A 23,082-nucleotide genomic window follows, 5' to 3' on the forward strand; every position below is an offset into this window, starting at 1 on the left:
CGATCATTCTCAAAATTGGAGACATAGACATAAGATATCGCAAAATTGATTATTTTTGATCAAATAACTACGAAATTAAGAATGTAGTGGAAACATGCTGTGGTCTAATATATTTGTTTTTGATAACAGCCTTTTCTTTTTTCAATGGGCACATTTGCTTCTGTCTACACTGAAGAACAGAAACAAAACGAATTTAGGGAATTCCATTTCTGAACAACCAAAATGTTACATTCAACATAAGCAACCTGTGATTTGTTAAAGAAAATCAAGATTAATAAAGCTTATAGGTCTTATCTTGCGTAAACATTTTTACTTATCAGTTTGTTAAGACTCGTTCACTCATAGCCGCCATGACTAAACAGCCTCAAATTCACGTAATTCTAGCTTTAGTGGCAAGGTAGAAATTGGTTTAAAAGCCCAATTGCTATCATATACCGATTATTTGTCGCAAATTTGAATACTGATGTCATTTAATCATAAGAAAAATCCCTAAGTCTTTGTCCAAAGATTTCCGAATTAGAAGGATAAAATGCAATTTGCCAGAATTCCGCAAATTTTCACCATCCGTTTTTATATTGCCTATTAAGAAGGTTATTTCTGGTCTGGGTTCTTTAAATAACACAAGCAAAGCTTGCAGAGCAAACATCCTTAATTTTGCTCTTTAGCAATTCTCAAGCAAAAACTGGCTATCTTTTTTGACTGACAACTCTAGTGAAGTCAAGTCAGATGATTATGAATTCTCTTTGTTTAATGTTCCACATAGTTTGACAGTTAAGAGCACTTGAATTTCGATAATTGAATTGAATTATGAGGGATATTACATTGCTGCAAATTTTACGTTGATTTGACGTCATTGTCAATTTCGCATGAGCCTACCATTGCAGTAATGTCACGAATTCATCAGTCGGAACTTTGATCACAAAAAATATACACAATAAACGCAAGCCATAAAATGTGACCTTTAAATGTCACTGGACTGACTCGTCTTCTCTCGTGGCGCTTACTTCCACCCATTTTCAGCATAACGAGATCTATCTAAATCTATATAACGACTCACATGGAAGCCATGAAACACGACAGAGAAAGAGTCGACATTCGGAAATCAGGTCCTCGTGCTGCCTTTTTTGCCACCGGGTCACGTTTCGGTGCAGAGAGATCTTTTTGAGAAGGAAGGTACTGGCAGATTTGTGTGCCACTGTCACTCATGAACAGTGAGTTATTCAAATGGCATTTCGTCCTTGTCATTTATCAAATGATTACAAGAAGCGGAAAGGATTCGGCAAATCCTCGTTACATTCTAATCCAAACTAAGGATTATCGATTGATCGCATCTCCAAATGATAAACGCGATATTCTTCACTCTCCTCCTTCGTCATCCGATTATCGAATGCCATCCCACTACGTGGGTAGCCGAACAAGCATGGCACTTATAACCAAGTAGGCACTTATGTGTTAGTTGGACCAATAAATATAAAAAAGGTATGCTTTTAAATCATGTACCGAAAAGTATCAGATCACAAAGAAAATACTTACCCATCACTAACGGATGTAACTTTGAAATATAGACGCTACAGACAGACGCAGCTTTGCAAGATAGACGCCCCCCTGTATATAAAAATTTCAAGTGACCCCTCTGGGGAAAAAATACTTAAATATGAAATAAAGATCACTTGAAATATCCAAATAGCACGAATTGTATGCTGGAAAATTGGGCGAAGGGAAGGAGGTCAGTTCAAAGTTGGAGCAAAATGCAGAATCGTTCCAATAGCTCCATAAAATTTTGTCATTTAGAAGAATTCGTTAAGACATAGAAATCTGAGCATGGTAAGAAAAGACCACCTCTCTCGATTAAATACTTTCTTTTCAGACAGTGACCTGCACATTTAACGCAATTTTATCAATAGCATGAATAAAGGATAGAAATAGTGTAGTTTATCAATAATGAATTTGAATGAACAGACCAAAACATTCCAGCGCTGGCACCCATGAAACATTTTACAAAGGAATTGTGAATTATAATATGCAATCAGGAGTAAAACTGAAAAAACCCAAACTAGAATCTTCAAAAATGCTAAACATTTCGGATGGTCGTTATTTTCCTTACTAGGCAAAATCATCTTTAAATATTTAGCAACAAAACTCTGATGTGAGGCTGAAGCGATATTACGCTGATGTGAGGCTGAAGCGATAATACGCTGATGTGAGGCTGAAGCCAAATTAAGCTGATGCGAGGCTGAGGCGATATTACGCTGATGTGAGGCTGAAGCGGTATTACGCAGATGTGAAGTTAACATTGCTTGAAAATATTTGCCAAAAAAAGAAGCTGTTTCTACTGACCAAATTATCATGCTTCAGAAAAACAAACCTTATATACATACAAATATAACTACAGTAGCCCCGGTTTCCTGACTAACCTTAAGGTTTAGTCTCTTGTTTCAGGTTTCAGTGACGGGGGCTTGAAAGGCTTCATTCGGTTGGTCTTCTCCTTTTTCTTTTTTTTGGAGGTTTGGAAACTGCGCCAACTATCCACACGCTCGTTTCTTCCTTCCTGTAAAAAGAGCAAGGCTGTTAAACCATTGCCATAATTTATAAAAATCTAGGTAAGATAAAAACATAAAATACAAGCAAAGATTCGAAAAAAATGGGCCAAACGCTATTTGCTGGAATATCAGGCATTACCCCAACTTTTCAGGTCGATATCCTTGATCTGGAAGGGAGAAGTAGGACATGTGTTTGTAAGAGGACACATGGGTCAGATCCCAGCCTAAAAGTTCCCCCTTTTTCTAAAATTCCACCCCAGAAATCGCTAACGTTTTAACGCAATTGAAGGGCTTCTCTTCTTTGCTAATTGAAAACCCTTTTTTTGAAAAAGATAGTGGGCTGAAGCGCAATTTTTATGCCTGTGCAGGCTTAAAAACCTGTTAAAATATTCGATAAATAAAAAACATGCTAAAAAATCAATTTATAAGTTGCTGATGATTGAGCCCTGAATGTGTTGCTGGTTCAAGAAACCCCGCCTTTGGAAGGATGCTTCCATAAATTACATGGCGGTCCTTATTTTCACATTTTTTTACATTCCTTAATACTGAACAAGCAATTGGAAATTCCACCCCCATCACAACCCAGACCGACATTTGACAGTTACAATAAATTTACCATTTATCTAAAAACACTTTCTAATCTTATGCCAAACTTTAAACAAGGCGCATGCGCATGGACATCAATCACTACTGCGCACGCTCTGTGACTGAAAGACGGGGGTCGGCTCATTTATTACAGTAATTTTTTATTCCTCTCGTAACTCTCCAGCAAGGAGATAGTGCGTTATCAGAGCGGCAAATGTAGCATAGGAAAGCATCTGTCAACGAATATTCACACAGGTTTTGGTGATAGGTCACTGAATGGGTATTTATTCAATACTTGAATAGGTCCGCTGATTAGAAAAAGGAACTAGATCATAAATATTTGCCTATGTTTCTGTTACAGCTTACGACGCTAAAAGCCAGGCATACTGGGTATGTCAATGAACAACATTATTTATTCATTCGACCTCGAGATTGTGTGGTTGACCGGCGACATCAGCCTCCGCTTCCACTGAGAGAGGGATTTTCAAAACTTATTACAACCAGTACGAACATTATTCAAAGAATTCGGGAACATGTTATTTTTGCAATAAATGAACCTTGCGGTCCTTGAAATTGCTTCTTATGTAAATAAATTAGTTCTTTTCCACTATTGTAGCAAATAATATCAAATAAATTACAGAATACAATACAATACAATACAATCCAATACAATATAATACAATACAATATAATACAATATCATACAATACAATACAATACAATAAAATACTGTGAAGTTATAAAATTTCAGTTATCATTACAAGCATAAACAATAAATATTCAACGCTGTAGAGCATGTTAAACACAATAGAGTTCTAAAGTGTGACGTCATCAAAAACCTATTTTTAGAATTTTTTAATTTTAACCACAAAGCGTAAAAGATCACAATGAAATACTTTGAAATACGCAAAATTGGCCAAATATGTCTAAAATTGGTTGAGATATTGCTAATGAAAAATTTGAAGTTTGCTAACGAATCACTGTTATTTTGGCTCTGTTCATAAAGTTATGAGCAGAGACCAAAATACAGAGGTTTGGTGAGGAGAGAACCAATAAACATGTGGCCAAAGCTCTGCCATTTCGTAATACACTTGCCTGATTTTGCAAATTTAGAGGTATTTCATGATGCTCTTTCAGGTTATGGGATCCAAATTAAAAAATTCTAAAAATAGATTTTTGTGACGTCATCACTTTAGAACTTTATAGCAACAAAGAAAATGAGAATTTTTTCTTGTTAACTAGAGGGAGGTTGAGTTATACACTTTTTGTAAAAAAATTTGTTTTCTATTAGAATATTAAGGCTCAAAATCGCTGAAATTTAAGAATAATTTAAGAATAATGCAAGGCTTAAGCTTCATCAAGAATTAAACTTTTTCTTCATTTGAGTTTTTTGGAAAGCAAAACAAATGCGAGCTTAACGCTATATGTTTTGAAATATCCGGCCTTGGAGCCATCAAAACTATAACGCGACTCAGTTATACCTTGTTTCGCTTGAAGGTACTTTAAGAATAATCTTAGGCTCGAAATAAAAAATCAAGAATATCGAAGCACAGAAAAAATAAGATATTCTTGTAAAAAATATGTATACTTGTAAAAGATGTGTGTATACTTATAGAAGCTTAAGCTGATGAAATTTCACAGTTTTTGAAAATGAGCTGAACTTGGGCAAAATCTTGAAAACGTGGATACAAAAAAGGATGTCACAAAGATGTCTGATGCTGCGTCACGCACTGGATGGAGACTTGTGTAAAACTTATGCGCACGAAGAATGTATGGCATGCTGAACATGTGACTCGCTCCTGAATAATCAAATTGCCGAAACTAAAGAAGGAAAGACGATCATCAGAAAGATTACGTTATGGGGCGAGCCGACAGGCACAAAACTAGCTAATATCATCAACACTTGCTCTCTCAAAGGGCCAAAAAGCGAGTGACAGAATTGATAAGTGTACCGAAAAAAGAAGAGTTTATTTTGATGAGCGGAAGGGTTGCGACTCCGTATGAAAAAGTACGGCAATTCACACTTTGACAGTTGGGTTAATTTTAGCAAGCCATTTGCAGGAATGGAACGGATAAATCAAAATGTAATGCCGGGGGTTATGTGCAAAGAAATGCCAGAATTTGATTTGTACTGTATGATGTTTGATCTTGGCGGTGATAGCTGAGGAACCAGAAAAGAACATGGTGTGATAGACACATATGGCATTCCTGAATATTTGCATTTATCACATTCAGTTTTATATTTTCGGTTCTCGTGATTGCCAAAACAAATTTTGTAGGTAAATATATTCTAAATAAAAATGGGAACCAAAATACTGTATTTTTCAAATAAATTCCAGTATAACGCTGTGAAAAAGTTGGGGAAATTTCACTTTGGCCTTGAAGATTTTCAATTCTGTGCTCCTCGTTAAAACAACGGAGAACAAGCAGTCGAGGAATACGAGCTAGAAGTGAGATTATGATTATGTTGTATCAGATTTCTTTAATCCAGCTTGGACAGCGTTGATTTCAGTTCATTAAAATTCATTTTGGATTTGACGATAGAGTAAAATAAATCCACTTTTTCTTAATAATTGAATAATTGAATTAAGATCCTCTCGTTCTAAAAACTTCAGTCAAGTAATCCTTCTTTTTGCGAATTAATGAAGAGACAAACCAATATCTCATCTAGTTTCCGTTTGTTCGCATCTTTCTCTTCTATTTACAATAAAATTACACGACAAAACGAAGTTCCATCTATCAAACCGTATTCAGCATGGATTTAACTTTATCACTTGCCTGCATAATCTAAATTTAATGGTATTAAACAAATCTCCCCATTTCATTTCATCTAGGTCAAACACATCTAGCCATTCATTCTATTGGCGTTTAAACAAACCAACGATTCATGGCATTCTTTACTTCATTCCTCAAAAGATATACATCGAAGACAAGGCTGTGTAATTGACTGGGAGAGGTGAGCTGTCATAGGCGAAAACTTTACATGTGTTTCATAAATTACTCTTTTTACTTACTAAATATCAAATTAAATTCAACTTGTGTAAAAAAGATACTTGGAACGTAATAGTTAAAGACCTCGCCCCAGGTCTCGGAAACCAGAGGGTCAAACCACGCGTGATTGTAAGCGAGCTTGTGAGGAGGTAGCCTGCGTGCAGACTTTACAAATAGCTCTAGGAAACTACAATTTGCTCTATTTGTAAAGTCTGCACGCAGGGAAATGAGGGTGGCGCACTTATTTTGGTGCAACATCCTTCAGATGGTTGGAAAATGACGGAAACGTCCATTTTTAAAATTCAGTGTTAAGCTTTAAAATAAAGAAGATAAGAAGATAGACCAAGTAATTTGTTTAATTATTCTTATAATGACTACTGATTTCTACATTTACCGAAAGACAAAAAAATAATGGGGGATATTGTACTCTCCATACCCCCCGGTAAACCTGTCCCTGTTTAGACCCATGGGGCTTCAATAAATTCTATTTCGTGTGTTACTGAACTGCACCATACTAATGGGCAATGGCGCCCAAAAAAAGAAGCCACGTAGGGTATAAGCCACCCATTCATTCACCAAGCAAAGTATTCATTCATTTAGACGCAAATGAATCGTACACTAGAAAAGGCTTTATTGTAAAAAAGGGCTTCTTTTGTCGCCTGAAAGCCCAAGATATCTTTGGAAATATCAAGCAATGGACCAAAGACACTTGCTGCACATCACATTAATTAGTTATCCAATTGGCTAGGCTTTTGATCCTGAGATAACTGTCTCATCATAAAGCATTGACAAGACGCCAGGAAAGATGTTCAGAGAGCTAGCCCGGTCTGAGAAATAGGAAATCCTCTCGACTTTATCATGTAATCAAACAGATTGCCATTGAAGATAGTGATCTATGGTTGTATAAATGGAATGAAATCGTGTTTATATTGATGATTATGTCTGTGTTTTCTGTCACTGAAAAAACCAATAGAGACAGAACCAAGGCCTTTGACAGGGCAGCGAACGAGATTAGGTTGGTATTCACCACCGTTTTCTCGATAAAAGCCCCTAGGTAAGAGAGTGGGTGTATGAGCCTGTCCAATGGGACAGAAAGACTAATTTGCGACTGTTTTGGCACACACCGACCACATCGAATTTTGACTCTAATACGATATCGATGGTCGTCGGTTTTAATAAGAAACAGATGCTATCACAAATATGGCTATTTGATGAGCAGTAATTTGACAGGTGTTGGCTACAAGAAGACAGAGCTTCCTTGAGCTTTCGCCCATCATCCATTATCTAGCCAGAGCTGTAGGTACCCGATAACCACTCAAAACACAGCTCTATCAAGAGAAATGTCACCGGTCCCTTAAGTGACAATAAAACAGAGAAATGGTTAATTCAATCCACTTTTGTAGATTCTGCAAAAACACTAATTAGTGCAAATACTCTTCATATGACGAACTTCCTTTTTTACACATACGGTTTCTTTATTTTACGTTGTAAAGGATGCATCTGAACAAGAGGTACAAGGATACAATAAGAGAAGAGTATGGGGGGGGGGGGGGGTATACGTTGCCTTAAGGCAGCGAATGATTTCTTTGGTGAACTCAACTTTCTAAATGCTTCCTTTTCCTTGGTTGATACAAGACGCCTGCATACACACCACTGAATTTGCTGTTTAAGGTTAAGGAGCGCAAAACACGAGTGGATGAGGTATAAAATTGGTAAGAAAAAAATTGCCTTTTTCACGAGAGAGTGCGAATAGTTAGCAATGCAAGAACGAGTCGACTACATGACCATCGATGACTCGATTCCAGATTAATTTCACAACGGATCGACTTCAAATCCGTAATTGGAAAAATTTCACAATTCTTGCTTGTGTTTCTGTTGTTTTAAATGCAAAGCCAAAAAGTGTCGTAATATGAGATAGCAAGGCCTTTCTATTGTCCTGAAATCCCTGCTCATCTTACATTCAATTTCACAAGAATCCATTTTTAAGGCAGGCAAAAATAGGCTCGATAAGGCAAAAAATTCATTGTCTGCCATCTTTCTGACTAGGTACTCGATGCTAGTCTCACTGATAGAGCTGTTACTTGAAGTCACTCCACTTCGAACCCCTTTGACAAACATGTCCCACATAGCATAATAAAACAGCGAAAACGTATATAGAATATACTACAGGCACACGTGCGATGGAAAATTCTTCACAAAGCAATTATCCCTTCATCAATATTTTGTTTTTACTGACATCCAGAACCTAAAAAAGGGCTACAAAACAAACATTGATAGCTACAGTTTTCTGAAACCATCGGGGAGAAACTGTTACAGAACATTCTTGTCTTTACGCAGATGATTCTAACTTGACTTCACTTGACTTAACCAAAGAAGATATTTACAACTTGATAATAACTCCTGTAATCCAAAAGAGAACCGCGTTACCACGGCTATTTTACAAAGCTATAAAACGATTTTTTCCTTGACATATATCTCTATCGAGTGCCTTCATGACACAAATTTGTTTTCACAGTTATCTGTTGAGGGATTCCATTTAACGGCCCCGTTTTGTAACTGCTTGGAGCGAAACCAAATATCTCTGATATACGACAGAGGATTAAAATCTAGTCATGCGAAAATCCATTGAGTTGTAACCAGCCCATTGCAGCTCTATTGTCAGCTAAGCTTTTGATTCTTGCAAAGAACCAAAGGGAAACAGTAATCGACGTTGTCTCTAAAGCTAACGATGACCCACTACGTAAAGTATAGAGGCGCGAAATATTTGACCATTAGATGCTAAATGGCTGAAAATTTAACAAAAAGCTATCGTTGTGCTAAAGAAACACTTGTGCCGTGCTAGATATCTATGGACGTGATATCTTTATTTTTAACGCAGCTTTACATACAATTTACCTCAAGTATCACATTTATACGGATCATGTTGCTAACACAACTTAGGTTTCATCAGTGTTGTTCTGATGAAGAAGATGAGAGAAAATCAGCTGGATTAAGCTGGATTAAAGTAAGAGTTTCAGCAACATGTAGAAAGGCATATTTGAATAAATTTTGGGGTTATGAAATTTAAAAGTGGCTTTGAAAAAAGCTGCTGTAAAATGCTGCTTTCTTCAAAGCCATTTTCAAAGGTACATTTGGCAGCCCTTGAGCCTGCCGGGTTCTATAGTGCAGTGTAAATTTACACTTGAAAAATAAAGAAAGAACTACAAAGTCTGTTTCACTGCTCTTTGTCGTCTCACAATCACAACCGTATGGTTATTGGGATTTTCAGACCATGGTTTGGAATGTTGAGATAATAAAAAGAATGAATTCTTCTTTTAGCGTCAGATTCACACTTACTCTACCTTCGCTCCTCTGTCACAAAAGGCGCCGGGCCCCAAAGTTACCGGGACGTCCAACACGACTTCAAAGCCACACAAATTGCGCTGAATACCCGTGCAACAAATTGGTGACCAGTGTGGGTTGTACGAAAGTTTGTTTCTATATTTATGCTTTTGAAGATATTTTACCAGGGAATTTCCAAGTGTCACGATTGTGATGATTATGATTTGACATTCCAGTACGTGACAACAGTGATATGGCGTCTATCTTTTTTGATGATTGGGACTATTGATATCGAACACCCTGATAACAAAGAAAATTACCACAGAACATCCATATTTATGTGCAATTATTGAAATGACATACAAGATAGTTTACAATCTCTGTCGCTTATACATCTCGATGGTCTTAAAAGAGAATTCAACTGCTTGGGTGCTTTTTCAAATTATATCGACAGCATCAAAGCTGAAATTCGATCAAGACAAACCCAAACCAAGTCACATTTATTTTTTTTTTAATTTGGTCTATGCGTTTTTCTTTATTACCAGATGTGATAGCTCTAAACTTAGATGAATCTGCAATCATTTCATCTTAATCTAAGCAACCAAGGAAGCAGTGCCAGTGTTTGTGATGTCACTATCAAAATTACACAAAGACCAAGGATTTCAACGATACAGCTTCGAAAAACATTCAAAGAATAGTATTCGATTACCAGCGACAGTGGCGGAAATTATGGGGGTTTGGGGGGCTCGTCGGAAAATTCGGGCTTTTATTGGATAATTGACAACCTTTTAACGTGTCGAAATTACTCCAAGAAATCGTTCTGAAAAAAAAATTTTAAGCTTATCTAAGAAGCGTAATTGCCAAATTTTCTGCTCGCTTCGATCGCAGGTGATCTGCATTTTCCCTTTTTACCCCAGGGGCCTCTATAACCTGTATGTGCCCTGTTTGCAAAATGTGAACATAGCATAGCAGATAAAGCATTACTAAATAAATAATCAAACAAAAATTATATGACCAAAATCAAAATTGCTTGTGAATTGTATAATTAATTTCAATTTCGTAAAGATTAGCCGAAATTTCCATCGCATTCTTCTGAATAAAAGTTATTTTCAAACATTTCCCACTGATAAAAACAAGATAAATGCATGAAATGAACGTACGACTTGTCAAAAATGTTATCGGTCTACCTCTTAAATCATCAATTGTCTTAGATGAGATATCGATATTGATATAAAAAATCATTAATGGATTGTTCTTTTTGCTACTTAATTATAGTGTGGTCAGGAAAAGGGTCCCGTCAAAAATCACCTTTTTTTATCAAATGTGCAATTTCTTTAAAATGCGCCATGATCAAAGATGTCAGCTTGTCGGAAAATTTTAGGCCAAATGAAAGCCTGAATTTCCGCCACTGCCCAGCGACAACCGCTGCCCCTTTCCTAGAATTATATATACTTGCGTAGAATAGGATGTCATAGCTATAAAATAGAAAAATAACAGAACAACGGTTTTAATTTTTTTAAAGGATTGAAGTGCTCGAGGACATATGATTGGAGAAAACGGTATTTCCGTGTGGAGCGCTGAAAAGAAGAGGCAAGTTTGAAAAGTTAGAATGATTTAAGATTAAGATTTTGGACAAAAAGAAAGGCTCATCTAGATGATGAGATATTTAGCATTTTGCCAAACCCTGATTAGACTTCGTAATGTGTTTTTTATTTCATCTTGCAAACGTCATTGCATTCATATCGTGAAAGTGGGATGCCAGATTTAGAATGTGGAGCAGATTTCTAATAATGGTTCAAAGCAGGGCGACAACCTCAAAGATTCTAATCGTATAAACCAGGCCATCAAAAAATTCCGTAGCTTTAAGCAGTCGATGACAGAAGAAATGGCAAAGGAAGGAAAGAATGTCTTGAATGGAAAAGAAAGTATTTGAAATCATCGGATATCGTTGGAAAAATTTCTCCTTTATGCAAGTGAAACTGTAAAATATAAACAGCCTTATTCCTTTTGTAGTGATTTCTAGAGAACATAAATTGGAAATTGAAAGAGGTGTACATTCAAAAATATTATAAATAGAATGTATTATACTGAAAAATCTGGGGAAGGTCATTTTTTATCTGTGTTGGTGTCCAAGGAATTTTAAGAAGATTTTCATCACAGCGACAGATAGACAACTTATTTACATTAACAATAAGATTATCGACAGTGGCCCGCGTAATTATTGCATTCGGACTAATAAATTCTGGAAAGCGTAATAATATTTTTAATAACGGTGAAAATTTTCAATAACCGGAGCAAGAATGATAAGATTGCATATCTTTATGAAAACAGTTAAACAATCAGTTATCTTTTAGTCAACTTGGCCCATTAAAATACATTTCACTGGGAAACCCTTCTAACATCCTCTTCCTCGGTGAGATGAAGTACTTTACAAATATTCAAGAAAAAAATCTCAGAATTTACATCGTTTAATTGTGTTGTAACCATTGCAAGGAATACGTATGCAACATCGGTTATATTTCATTTACATTATATTTAGCGTTGGTAATTTGAATTAGTTGGTTTTAATAAGCTTGAGTATGCATAGATAGAAATTGTACCAACATTAAATAAAGAAAGAAAAAACTTTGGAAATATATACCGACTACCATGGTTTTCAATAATTATTGAAGTAGCAGGCTCACATTTATAAGTTTACATATACAAGTTTACTAAAGATTGTACAGTCTTACTAAAGTAAGGGTAAAAGAAGACGGCGAAGGTTTGGTAAGAAAGCGGTGGACTTTTGCCGGTTGCCGGTATCATATGCGTTTCGGTAACCTTATGCATTTTGGTCCGGTAACACAAACGCATGACAATTTTGATTATGCAAAAACGTACCCATGCACTTAAACAATAGGGTACCAAAAAGAATGGTGGAACTTAGCATGCAAAACGGTCCGGGTACACTAACGCATGGCAATTTTGGTTATGCAAAAACCTACCAAAGCATTTAAACAATAGGGTACCACAACGAATAGTGGAATTTAGCATGCGAACCAGTCGAATGTTCTGGTTCATATTGTTCAGAATGTAAAGAACAATTGAACTATTTTTATAAAAGGGATGCAAGTAAGAAGCCGTGCTGTGATTTCCATTGTTAAGTTTATGCAAAAAAGTACAACATTAATGGTGACTCCAAACTTTGCGCGGTTGACAAATGTGAAATTTAACCTCTAAAAAACGAGTTAATTTTTTAAATGAATTAACTTTTTAAATATGCTAACCAGTAGAAACAACAACTGCTAGATGCAGCAAAACACAAACCCTGACTTATACTGAAACCAATTATAACATTATTCAAAAGCAGTCAGGATAGAAAGAGACAAGGTTGCGAAATTGCTTTGGAATACCGTATTGCTGAAGTTCTACGGGTTTTGCACAGGAATAGCAATTTGAAAGCACAAGACAGGAATCGGATGAAAAAGGAAGAATGCATTGTTGCTTTATTTGAGCTCTGAAGAAGAACTCTCATTGACAAATTGCAGAAGTTTTGACATAGTGTGAAATTTTCAATTGTTTACAAAAAACTTAATATCCCAGTTGCAGAGGGACGGAAAAATGCCAAAACCTACAAGAATTCACTTAGAGGATTATTCGAAAAAGGATTCACAGATAAGAGTTTTGACAGGTTGACAGGCAAAAGTATTTAGCAATGAGATAAAGAGCACTGACCTAAACTTAAAATGATCTAAAGGGACCATGAGAGTCTGTTGCGAAATGGAGAGTAAAAATTGGAACAAAATAATTTCTAAAAGTCATGTTAAACTTGCCAATGCCTTTTAAATGTTTGTAACAGAATGCCTCCCCCAGAGTATCAAACAAACATTAATCAGGCAACAAATAATACTATTAAATGCTATATTTTGTATTTTATAATTTTGATATAAAACAACAAATTCCCAATTTTTGTTATCGTATTTTCCATATAATGTAAACAGAGCGCAAAGAAGCCATAAAAAGGCCGCAAAGCGAATTAGATAATCAACTATGAAATGCAATATGCAAGAGATGAAAAGGCCACGGAAACAAACAAGATTCTAAACGCAGCGAAACAGGCCCGAAAATTTAAACAAAGAACACTTCAAATACCGAAAAAGTAACGAGCAACGACAAAAGCAACTATTCCTTGATGATATTTCGCTCTGGCATACAGGGCTTCCTCGGGGCTCCTTGATTCCATGTTTTCATAACTGGCAATAGCAAAGACTAAGGATCTTAACAACTAGCTGCAAAGCACATTGCACCTTCTATTCTGTTAGTCCTGCCGCACTTGGCTCGTGATCGTTAAAAGAATAAAACGTGATAAAAAACAAACTCACATCCCATTGCTTCTGCCATTCCTTTTTGGCTTTCACTTCTTCTTCCTCGGCGATTTCTGCTTCTCTTTCCCTTTTCCTAATCAACAAAATAAAATTATCATTGAAAATAAACTCAATAGAAACGATATATACTAAATAGATAGGGTAATGTTTTTCAGCTCCTAAACTTCTTATCGGGTCTGGACGGGTCTGAACAGCAGGAAAAAGGGTTTTTTATACTCGAAAGAGGGTCCAGGGATGGGGAAGGGGGGTGCAATTTGTGATGATACAGTTCCGTTTTCTCTTCAAATCTATTGATCTAGATTATCGTGAAAATCCTCCTCTCTTTGCGAAACAAAATTTTTCAATAATTATTAGTAAACATTATCACTCTAAAGTTTTAACTGATTAACTGAAAAGCAGAATAACTGAGATGCTATGCGAAAAAGCAAAATAAAAGAAGATCAAAAATTATCACCTTTCACTCTGTGTCCTCTCTTCGAGTTGCAACCTCCTAATTTCGTAATCAGCGAATAATTTTGCAGTTATTGCCCTCTTGAATTTGTAGTACTAAAAAACATAAACGAAAATCGAAAGCGTTACAGAAAGTGAGGATCAAAAAATATTTTGAAAGAAATAAACTGATATCAGGATGCTGTAGAAAACAGGAATCATGTCAAATTTTCCTGAGCTATTCATTCATATTCCCAAGAATAAAAAACTGACTTGGCGCGAGCTTGAAAAATAAGACGGTTTAAAAGACAATACGATATTGTATTATCGATGTGCTCCGGATATATCAAACCACATTACAAAAGAAAACAGATAAACTCGAGAGAGAAAATTATCAATAAAAGTTTAAAGATTTACGGGAAATATCAAATATAATTGTTATTTGTTTTCAAGAAAAGAATCAGTAAAAACATTTGCATGGCTCGAAAATTCCAAAAGCAATAATTTGATTTCAATTTTTCTAATTTTTTCCAATTTCAATTCCATAAAGGCTGTTTTATATCTCTCAAGCTTCATACGTAGGCAATTTAAGAAGCTGACAAAGCAAAGCTGTGCAAATATTGATCTATAAACAACAAACAGAAGAAAAAACCAGCACATTTCTTAGAATAAAGATCGCTAAGTATTTCTCGTTAATCTCAAATGGTAAATACGGGAAGTGTAGTCTAATCAGAAATTTGACAAAGTATAGCTTGATACGTTTGACTGAAAATATTGTTATTCTGAAAATAAATCTTACATAATATTCTGATTTTATGTGTTATGTTAAAATATACGTTGGTATTGCTGTTGGAAAAGGGTAAATTGTAAAATTGCTATGTAAAATTGTATTTAAAAGGGTTATTTTCCCACGATCGAAAATGAGCAAGTTGACTTATGTTTTGTCACGATTTCACCATAAAATGATTTATGGGTAAGGTCAATATTGCAATCAAAATGGCACAATTTTCTAAAGAAAATGTTCAACTCTGAAAGGGAAGAACAGTGGAAACTGGGGCAGGGATAATGCGAAAAAAGGTTCCTAGACCAACAAAATAATCAAAAAGTTTCTCAAAAAATTTCAAAAAGAAAGTAGAATCTGATGCAAAGAGCTCAAAGACTGCTTGCTGAATCTCAAAAACTTACAGAAGAATTGGTAAAAGAAATCTTAAAAAAGGGGAGATATCCCACGACAAAGAGGTCAACGAAAGGACGTTAAATGTCATGAGAAGATCGGATTATATGATATCTAAAAGAAAGAAAAACAGGGGATGTTTTGAAGAAAAGGGGCCCTAACAAGAGAGGTAAATTCACAGAAAATACCGAAAAGTAAAAAAGACAGCGAATCTCAAACTAAGAGAAATTGTTCTAAGAAAACCAAAGATTATAGTTTTTTAAATGTGCAAAGGAGTGTACATTACTTTTTCTGGGTCTGTGTCTTCTTCGATGCTATCAATATTAAGCTTTTTAGCCTCCTTGCGTTTTTCTCTTAGCTAAAAGAAAGGTTTATTTAAAAAAAGATACAAACGCTGAAAAGATACAAATGCTGCCATGAATAAGTTAAAGTAATTTGAGATCGTACAGTATACAGGTTAATCATGGACGAAAAATACTTCTTCCTTCAAGGGTCAGATTTAAACTGCTAAAAAGTTTCTTTGGCATCAATCTACACATGGCGTAAACAAAGAAGTTTTGTAAATAAAGGCAATGTCAACAAGGTCAGCAGTTATCCAACAATAAATATACAACAGTAAAACGTAACTCCACCGCATCTTTTTCAAAGAATAAAACAAATGTATAATACAACGCATTGAATTGAGCCAATAAGAATACTGTGACAGCTGTCAAAATAAAAATTCAAATATCCATTATATTTTGCTGCTTGCGCTTATTTTTTGATGATGTGAATCGAGTTTAAATTATATTTCATTCCTTTCATTAGCAAAATATTTCCCTCTATCTAGCAAGAATCTCGCCAGGCTGCCATGGGGAGGTTATATTAAACTCCAGTAAATATTGGAAATCAAATAATATGGAATGTTATGAGAAAATTACAGCTTTGAAGCAATTCTGTTTTTTTAAGAAAAGTTGTCAAAATTATTAAATTAACAGTTGGTTGGCGGGCAGTATCCAAGAACAAACACGATATCCAAAATTTCTAAAAATCAAATGTTCCAAACATTTCATTCATGACGCCCCCCCCTACCCTCCTCTAAACCAGTACATAAATTCCAGTTCTTAAAACGACTGCAAGATAAGTTATTGAAACACCTCTATTTTGGCTCATTCTGGCTTTAAAGAAGGAAAAATGATCAATTGACTCGCTTCGTTTGATCAGAACAGCAATGTAGGTTTATACCTGTTTTTCAACTGTGGCCTCAGCCTCTTCTATAACATGCTTAATTTTTTTAACTTGATCTCCGTCTTTGAGAGTTTTGTTGGCCTTGCTTAGAGCTAAAAAGATGAAAATATTTCAATGAAATCGTTAACTGCAGATCATTCAATAAACTCCCCGTAATATATAATCAAGTTAGCAATAAATTTATGAAATTATTTTCAAATTCATTCTAATTAAAGTAACTAAAAGCTTGAAACTTGCACTATGATAAATACAGAAAATTTCGTGGCCTTTTGCCCCTAAAAGCTATGATAGTGAGCCCCAGGATCAATCATAGCCATGTTCAACCAAGATATCTACATCTGTAGAACGCGTAGAACATTTTTTCAAAAATCCTTAACGTTCATATATAAAATCATTAACATAAGTAAATGACCTGGAAAAAGTTTCTTTTGACTCACCTTCGAATGCCTTTTGTGCTCTTTCACGATCTTCCAAATTCTTATCAGGATGAACCAATATTGACAACTAGAAACAGAAGATAAAATATATACATAAAACTCTTCATAAGATATCAAAATATAGTACAGAATGATTTTTAATCATTAGGCAAGTAAGCCTTCTTTTTACTAGGATTGTCTCAAAGTATACAAAAAAAGTGAACTAAAATTTAGTAGACACAGTTTTAAATTGTGCTCTTTTCGTATGAGGTTATCGATTGGTTGAAACAAGGAGCCAATCAAACGCGCCTTTTTCTATCATGTTACTTTCGATCCACTCCTAAATAAATATTTATATTTAGCTTGCGTACATTGTCTGATCAGATTTGATTTTTGAAAAAACGAAGAGCCAATTGATGCAATTACAATAAAATGAAAGCAGTGAACATCTTACCCTTTTGTAGGCTATTTTGATAACTTCTTCATTGGCATCAGTAGGGACCTGTAAAACCTGTTTGAAAAAAGAAGCATTGTCAAAGAAGAAAATATAATGCAAGCTAAACTGCAAAAAGTTGCTTCAATGGAAAATCTTTAAAAATATATTAAGGATATGTTTCAATGCTAAATGAAGCTTGAAAGTACAAATATTATTCGCCTCAAGAGAAGATTCAATATTACCAGAACAGTGAGACTAATAGAACGTAGTCTTATTATCGAAACTGCATATTTCTAATACTGTACCACGCCTAGAAGGAATAGCTGTAACTTGCAAGTGTTGAAACTGTGATAGTTTCTAACAAGATCCTGTATCCGTGATAATATTTACCGGCCCATCATTATAGGGGGCGGGTAGGGTGTGACAACCCCCTTGAAAACAAATCCATTGTGAAAAGAGGAGTTTTTGCCATCTAGGGGTGCTTAGTCGGCAAATTTTAAAAATTATCGGGAAACAAAGGAAGGCTCACCCACTTTGTCGGCAAATGGGACTTGACCCCCCCCCCTCTCCCTTTGAGCACAATAGCTAGCGATGGGCTGAATATTCAAGTATGTTTTTAGAGTCTAAATGACATTTTCTGGCAGGGATATCTAACATGCAGTGCCGTGTTTTCTCACCGTTGTGAATCTGGAGTCGAAGAGTCTCCGCTACTACTTTTTTCTATCAAAATTGTTTGCATAAATAGCATCTGAAAATACAAAATATTGAAAACGAAACGAACCTTAGGCATCACAAAATTTGAAGATGGCACGGAGAGGCGGACACATGGTGAGACTTTAAAGGACGACGATTGGTCAAAAACAAGGAGCCAATCAAACGTTCTTCTTACCTTTAATTATAACATGTCTTTTATGCTCCGAGGAATGTCGGAAGATATGTACTTAAGTATCCGCTCTATTTTCAAATATCAAAATACAGCTAGAACTACCATTTTTATTTCAAGTTGAACAACTGTTAAATATAGGTGAAATCTTTCAAATGTTTACTCTACCTCGTACGGATTCAGGTTTAGATATTTTGATCCAGATTTTGTAAGTCTTTCGATTTGCTTATCACTAGTCAGCTCTGAATCCCTTTTTTCTATTGCTTTAACCTACAAAAACAAAGAAGGTATATACATAGAGTTTTATGAAAGAAAAATGCATCAGATTTAAACACTGGAGCTGAAAATGTAGATGCAAAGCGAAAACAAACAATGCCCTCACCCAAACCCAACCTTTTTTCTATTCTTTGAGTAATGATTTTTATAGATTGAAAAAATGTTCGAAGGAAGAATGAGCGGCTCTGACAAATTGTTTTCAAAATTTTTCTGAATTTTTTACAAGAAGCCAAAATCAAATCGCTTGAGCTACAGTTTCATTCGTTGAAAGTCAAAAATGGTTCCACATGACTCTAATTTGCTTGCTCTTTGGTTGAGACAAAGCTTGGATAGCCTATGGCTCCTAGGACAACCACTGACACAAAGAAGAAGACATCTCTGTTCGTTTGAGACTTTGTTCTTTGCTGTCATGGCTTAATAACTAGGAGACAATGTTTTCATGTTTTCACATTTTGCAGAGAGGTTTTCCTGACCTAATGTTTGCAAATTTAAAGAGAAAATGTGCCACGAATCTAGTGCTTTTTTGGGACAAATTTACAAAGTCACGCATACAAAGTTGCTGCGCTGTAAAACGTGAATGCATCATGACAACACAGGCATGCACTTGTCTATTAAACTCTTGTCATTTGATCAGCAAATATACAGTCTTTTAAAACAGCAATAATCAAGTATTGGAATCATTTTCCTGTTTTCCTGATACGAAAGGTTTCTGCCTCGTATTAAAGAGAAAAGCTCTTTGATAAGCAGCAGTAATGAGAGGACCCAAAAGCATGCACTGTCTTTGTAGAGAGAAAAATATTAGTGGCAGGTGCAGCAAAATATGGAAAATCAAATTTCCTAATTATCATATGGAGAACTAAATGTATTAAAATGACATCATCAGAGCTGACACCAGCAGTGATTTAGAAAGGGTTTAAACTGTTTGGTGATAAAGAGATAAAGATAACATTGAAAGCATTAGGAACAGTAAAGTTTCCGAAAAACAAAGTCAGCGAAAACTTTTGGAAGAGTTTGCGAGAATTTCAGATATGAAAATTTTGGATAAACAGTTTTTTTATGATACAAAAATATACATTTTAGAACTTACTTTGATTACTCATTGGCAAAGGTGTATAAGACTAGCCAAACAAGATAGGGAAAAAAGCTAAGCAAGATAGCTAAACAAGAACCGAGATACCGGGGGACGGGGGCCACCCAAAAAAATCTTATGTTGCATAAGTAAAATATTTTGTTTTACTTTTATTTTGTAAAATATGGCTGTTGCTACACTGATTTATCAGGGCTGCCCCCACCCAAACAAGAAGGTGTATATCAGTCTTTGAAACTAAAAGCAACTAGGGAAGTTAGAAAAGATTGGGGGAAATTCAGAGCATCACAAAGTTTAAAGCAGATTTTGCAAATAATCTTTATAAAAAATGAGAGATCAGTAAAGCCGAGCAAAGTATCCATCCTTCTCCAAACCAGTTTCCTCCTGCTATGGAAACCTTCTCAGAAAGCAAAGAAATGGAGATGTGATTTTGGAGTTGTACTATCATTTTCTTTGTTTTTGTTGGATAACCAAAGAAGGATATTAAACAACTACTGAAAGTTTCAAGACGATATAGCAATAGATGCCAGAAAATCATTGTTACAAGTATAAAAAATGTTTGATTTTGAAAAACTGAGAAAATCTCAAAACAATGTTTGAGTTTGTAAAAAATGTCAATTATTCATTCATACAGGTCCAAGATCCACAAATAAGCCCCACTTTTTCTTTCTTCGTGTCCCATAGCCCCTTTTTGATAGCCCTCAGCTTCTTGCTTCTCAGCCTTCACTCTTCTGTTGGTTGCCATCTAGCGTTGGCAATTCTTTCTTTGTTTCCTTTTAACATCCCCATTGTAGTGTGGTAGCAAGGCACTATTCCCATGCACCCCTAAAACTCTGGAAACTGATGGTTTCCCATCACTTTATGTGGCTACTGCACTTACAGTACACAGTTCTAGAACCTTCTTTCCCTGGTATATTTCTTTAAGCATCTTTTCCACGCCAGATTGTTTACCGACTCATTCTGCGTTCCAGGTGTATGAGTGAAGACATTGGGAAAACCGACTACAATCAGCTAGCCAATCATATATTTGTTTGAGAGCATCAATAACTGCCTTGGGTAAGCATCTCTTGAGATTGTACTATTCTGTTTTATATGGTACACCCCTTTGCCATCCACATCAAGAATCCATGCCCTTGTGACACAAATGATGTTGTGGTGTTTTGTTTGAGGATACAAGATGGTAAAGATCTGCTGTGACATCATTGAAAATGCCAATCAAATAATTCTTATTTTTGCAGATGGCAAGGCTGTAATAACCATCTTGTCAGTCAACCTACCCCTTCCACCAATAGTCTTCCCATCAGCTAGTTTCTTTTATCTGTAGGCAGTTTTCAATTACTTTAGTCTAGTGCCTAGCCTCTTCTGCACATGGCCCACATACTACTTTTCAATAATGGTAGCCTCTGTACCATAGGGCTTTTGATTTGACAAAGTTTGATTTGTGGAGGAGTCACCATCACCTACAAAGGATATATATCTAAGGCCATGTTTTTCCTCTGATCTTTTAAACATCTCTTATACCTCAATCCAACTTTGTTTCACAAACCAAACCATGTTCCTCACCTGAAAATCCAGAAACTTGCCAGTTAATACTAAGACGGCAGATGCACCATCATTTAGGGGTTCATTATTACCTGGCTTCTGCCAAGAGCTGCCAAAGCTAACAGTAATGGGCTTTTCTTTTGCTATGACCTCTTCAGCTGCACTTTTCATACTTTTTTCTGCCTCGTTTATAGACATAGTCACAGAGAGCCAATCAATTTATTATAGTTACTCCTTTTCATTGGTTGCTGCATATTTACATGCATACAACTCCAATTTGGCACTTTGGCATATTTCCCTCCACTTTGGCAAAGTTACTGGAGAAAAATTCATGCTACAAATAGAGCATTGCATTTGAAATGCAGCAACATGTTTTTCTCCTCTTCCTCAGCGATTACTGAAACTCAGAGAAATTTGACATAATAATGCAATTTTCACATTGCTAAGAGCATTACTAAGGACATTTTGGCCAAGGTGCTAATTTTTGGACCCTTAAATTTCAGTGGCATTTAACTCCTTTCGTGAATTAAAACTGCTTGTTTGAAAGAGCATAGTTTAAACTATTTTTAGAAACTATTTCTTGGGGGTCTAGTATCTTGTGACATAGCATTTCTGCATCATAAGTGGAAGTTTAAAGATATTAACTGAACATAAGTATGATTACAATTTCCATCAATAAAGAACTTTATGCCCTAGGTACCTTTGTTGAATATTTTAGGATTCATCATCACTGTACTGTTCTTGAACATATTACAAGGCAATATCTGATTTAGATTCCAAGTTTTTAAAAAGTTATTTTAGATTTTTAGAGAAAATGGGACAAAGTGTTGTTGACAATAAACAAAATAATGCAGGATATCAGTCTTGATAAAGAGGAAAAAGTTATTCATGTGTATGTTAAAATCTTTGGATCCTAAGAAAGGCCTTTGGAGAACTTCTGACATTACAGCCTGGAAGGCTTTGTAGATATTCATTATTTTAACAGATTGCTTCATTGCTGATTTGAAAAATAGTAGAGACGCACAGGTTTTGTACAACACATATGCAAACAGTTTAGTGCAGATTGTGAGAACACAGTGAAAAAACTTTGAAAGATCAATTATTACTGCCCTAACAAAATGGCCTTGGTATAGCATAAGGTGCCAATCTTCAAGGCGGTCTACCAAAATACGCTTCATGCTGTACAAGCCTTCCTGTATGCAGCAAAAACAATATCATTGTAATGGATGTTGAAGAGCTCACATAGCCAGTAACAACATTTTCATCTTTGACAAGGAATATTAGGATGACTGTCAGGATTGAATGTGATGAAGAATCTGATGGTATACTGTCTAAAACTACCCCAACATGGTTTCTGATTCAGTTTCATAACTTAAACAAATACACTACAGTGAGCAGTAGAAGCGACATGGAACAAAATAAAAAAACACAATAGAGGGTTGAAGGATACTTATAAAAATGACAAAATTGTCCAAGAACGTTCAGAATTCTGGGTAATGAAATAAGAGAAATTTGATTTATTTTCACCTTCATCCCGTTTTCTACAGATTCATGTGGGCATAGATAATAATCTACAAAATGAAGTTCCAAAGAAGTATAAAAGCATGAATTTATCAAATATTACCTCTATCAAAAAGCTATCGAACTTGTCAGACCTTTCCTCCGAGCCATCCGAAGCCGCCATTTTCTCATGGAATATGACCTCGTTTGTGTCCCATGTAGAGTTGGAGGCTAGCGGTTTGGATCATACGTAACGATGTGCGCTTTATGGTTCTTAAAATTCACCTAACTTCTTCGTCTTCATTAATTTC

The 23,082-nt window shown here is 35.5% G+C and overlaps 1 protein-coding gene across 1 annotated transcript; it reads right to left on the reverse strand.

The window, feature by feature from the left end:
* Positions 1–1,842: 1,842 nt before the first annotated feature.
* Positions 1,843–23,002, reverse strand: LOC135685194 (dnaJ homolog subfamily C member 8). The gene is made up of 9 exons (XM_065201036.2): positions 22,896–23,002; positions 18,535–18,636; positions 17,502–17,558; positions 17,069–17,135; positions 16,629–16,723; positions 15,691–15,762; positions 14,256–14,347; positions 13,799–13,874; positions 1,843–2,548 (listed from the first exon to the last, which is right to left on the reverse strand). Exons 1-9 carry the CDS (start codon positions 22,953–22,955, stop codon positions 2,423–2,425), a joined length of 747 nt encoding a protein of 248 aa, XP_065057108.1. The 5' UTR covers positions 22,956–23,002; the 3' UTR covers positions 1,843–2,422.
* Between the last annotated feature and the right edge of the window lie 80 nt (positions 23,003–23,082).

Source organism: Rhopilema esculentum, chromosome 15 (genome assembly GCF_057945365.1).
Source record: "Rhopilema esculentum isolate cy_ngs chromosome 15, ASM5794536v1, whole genome shotgun sequence".
NCBI lineage: Eukaryota > Metazoa > Cnidaria > Scyphozoa > Rhizostomeae > Rhizostomatidae > Rhopilema > Rhopilema esculentum.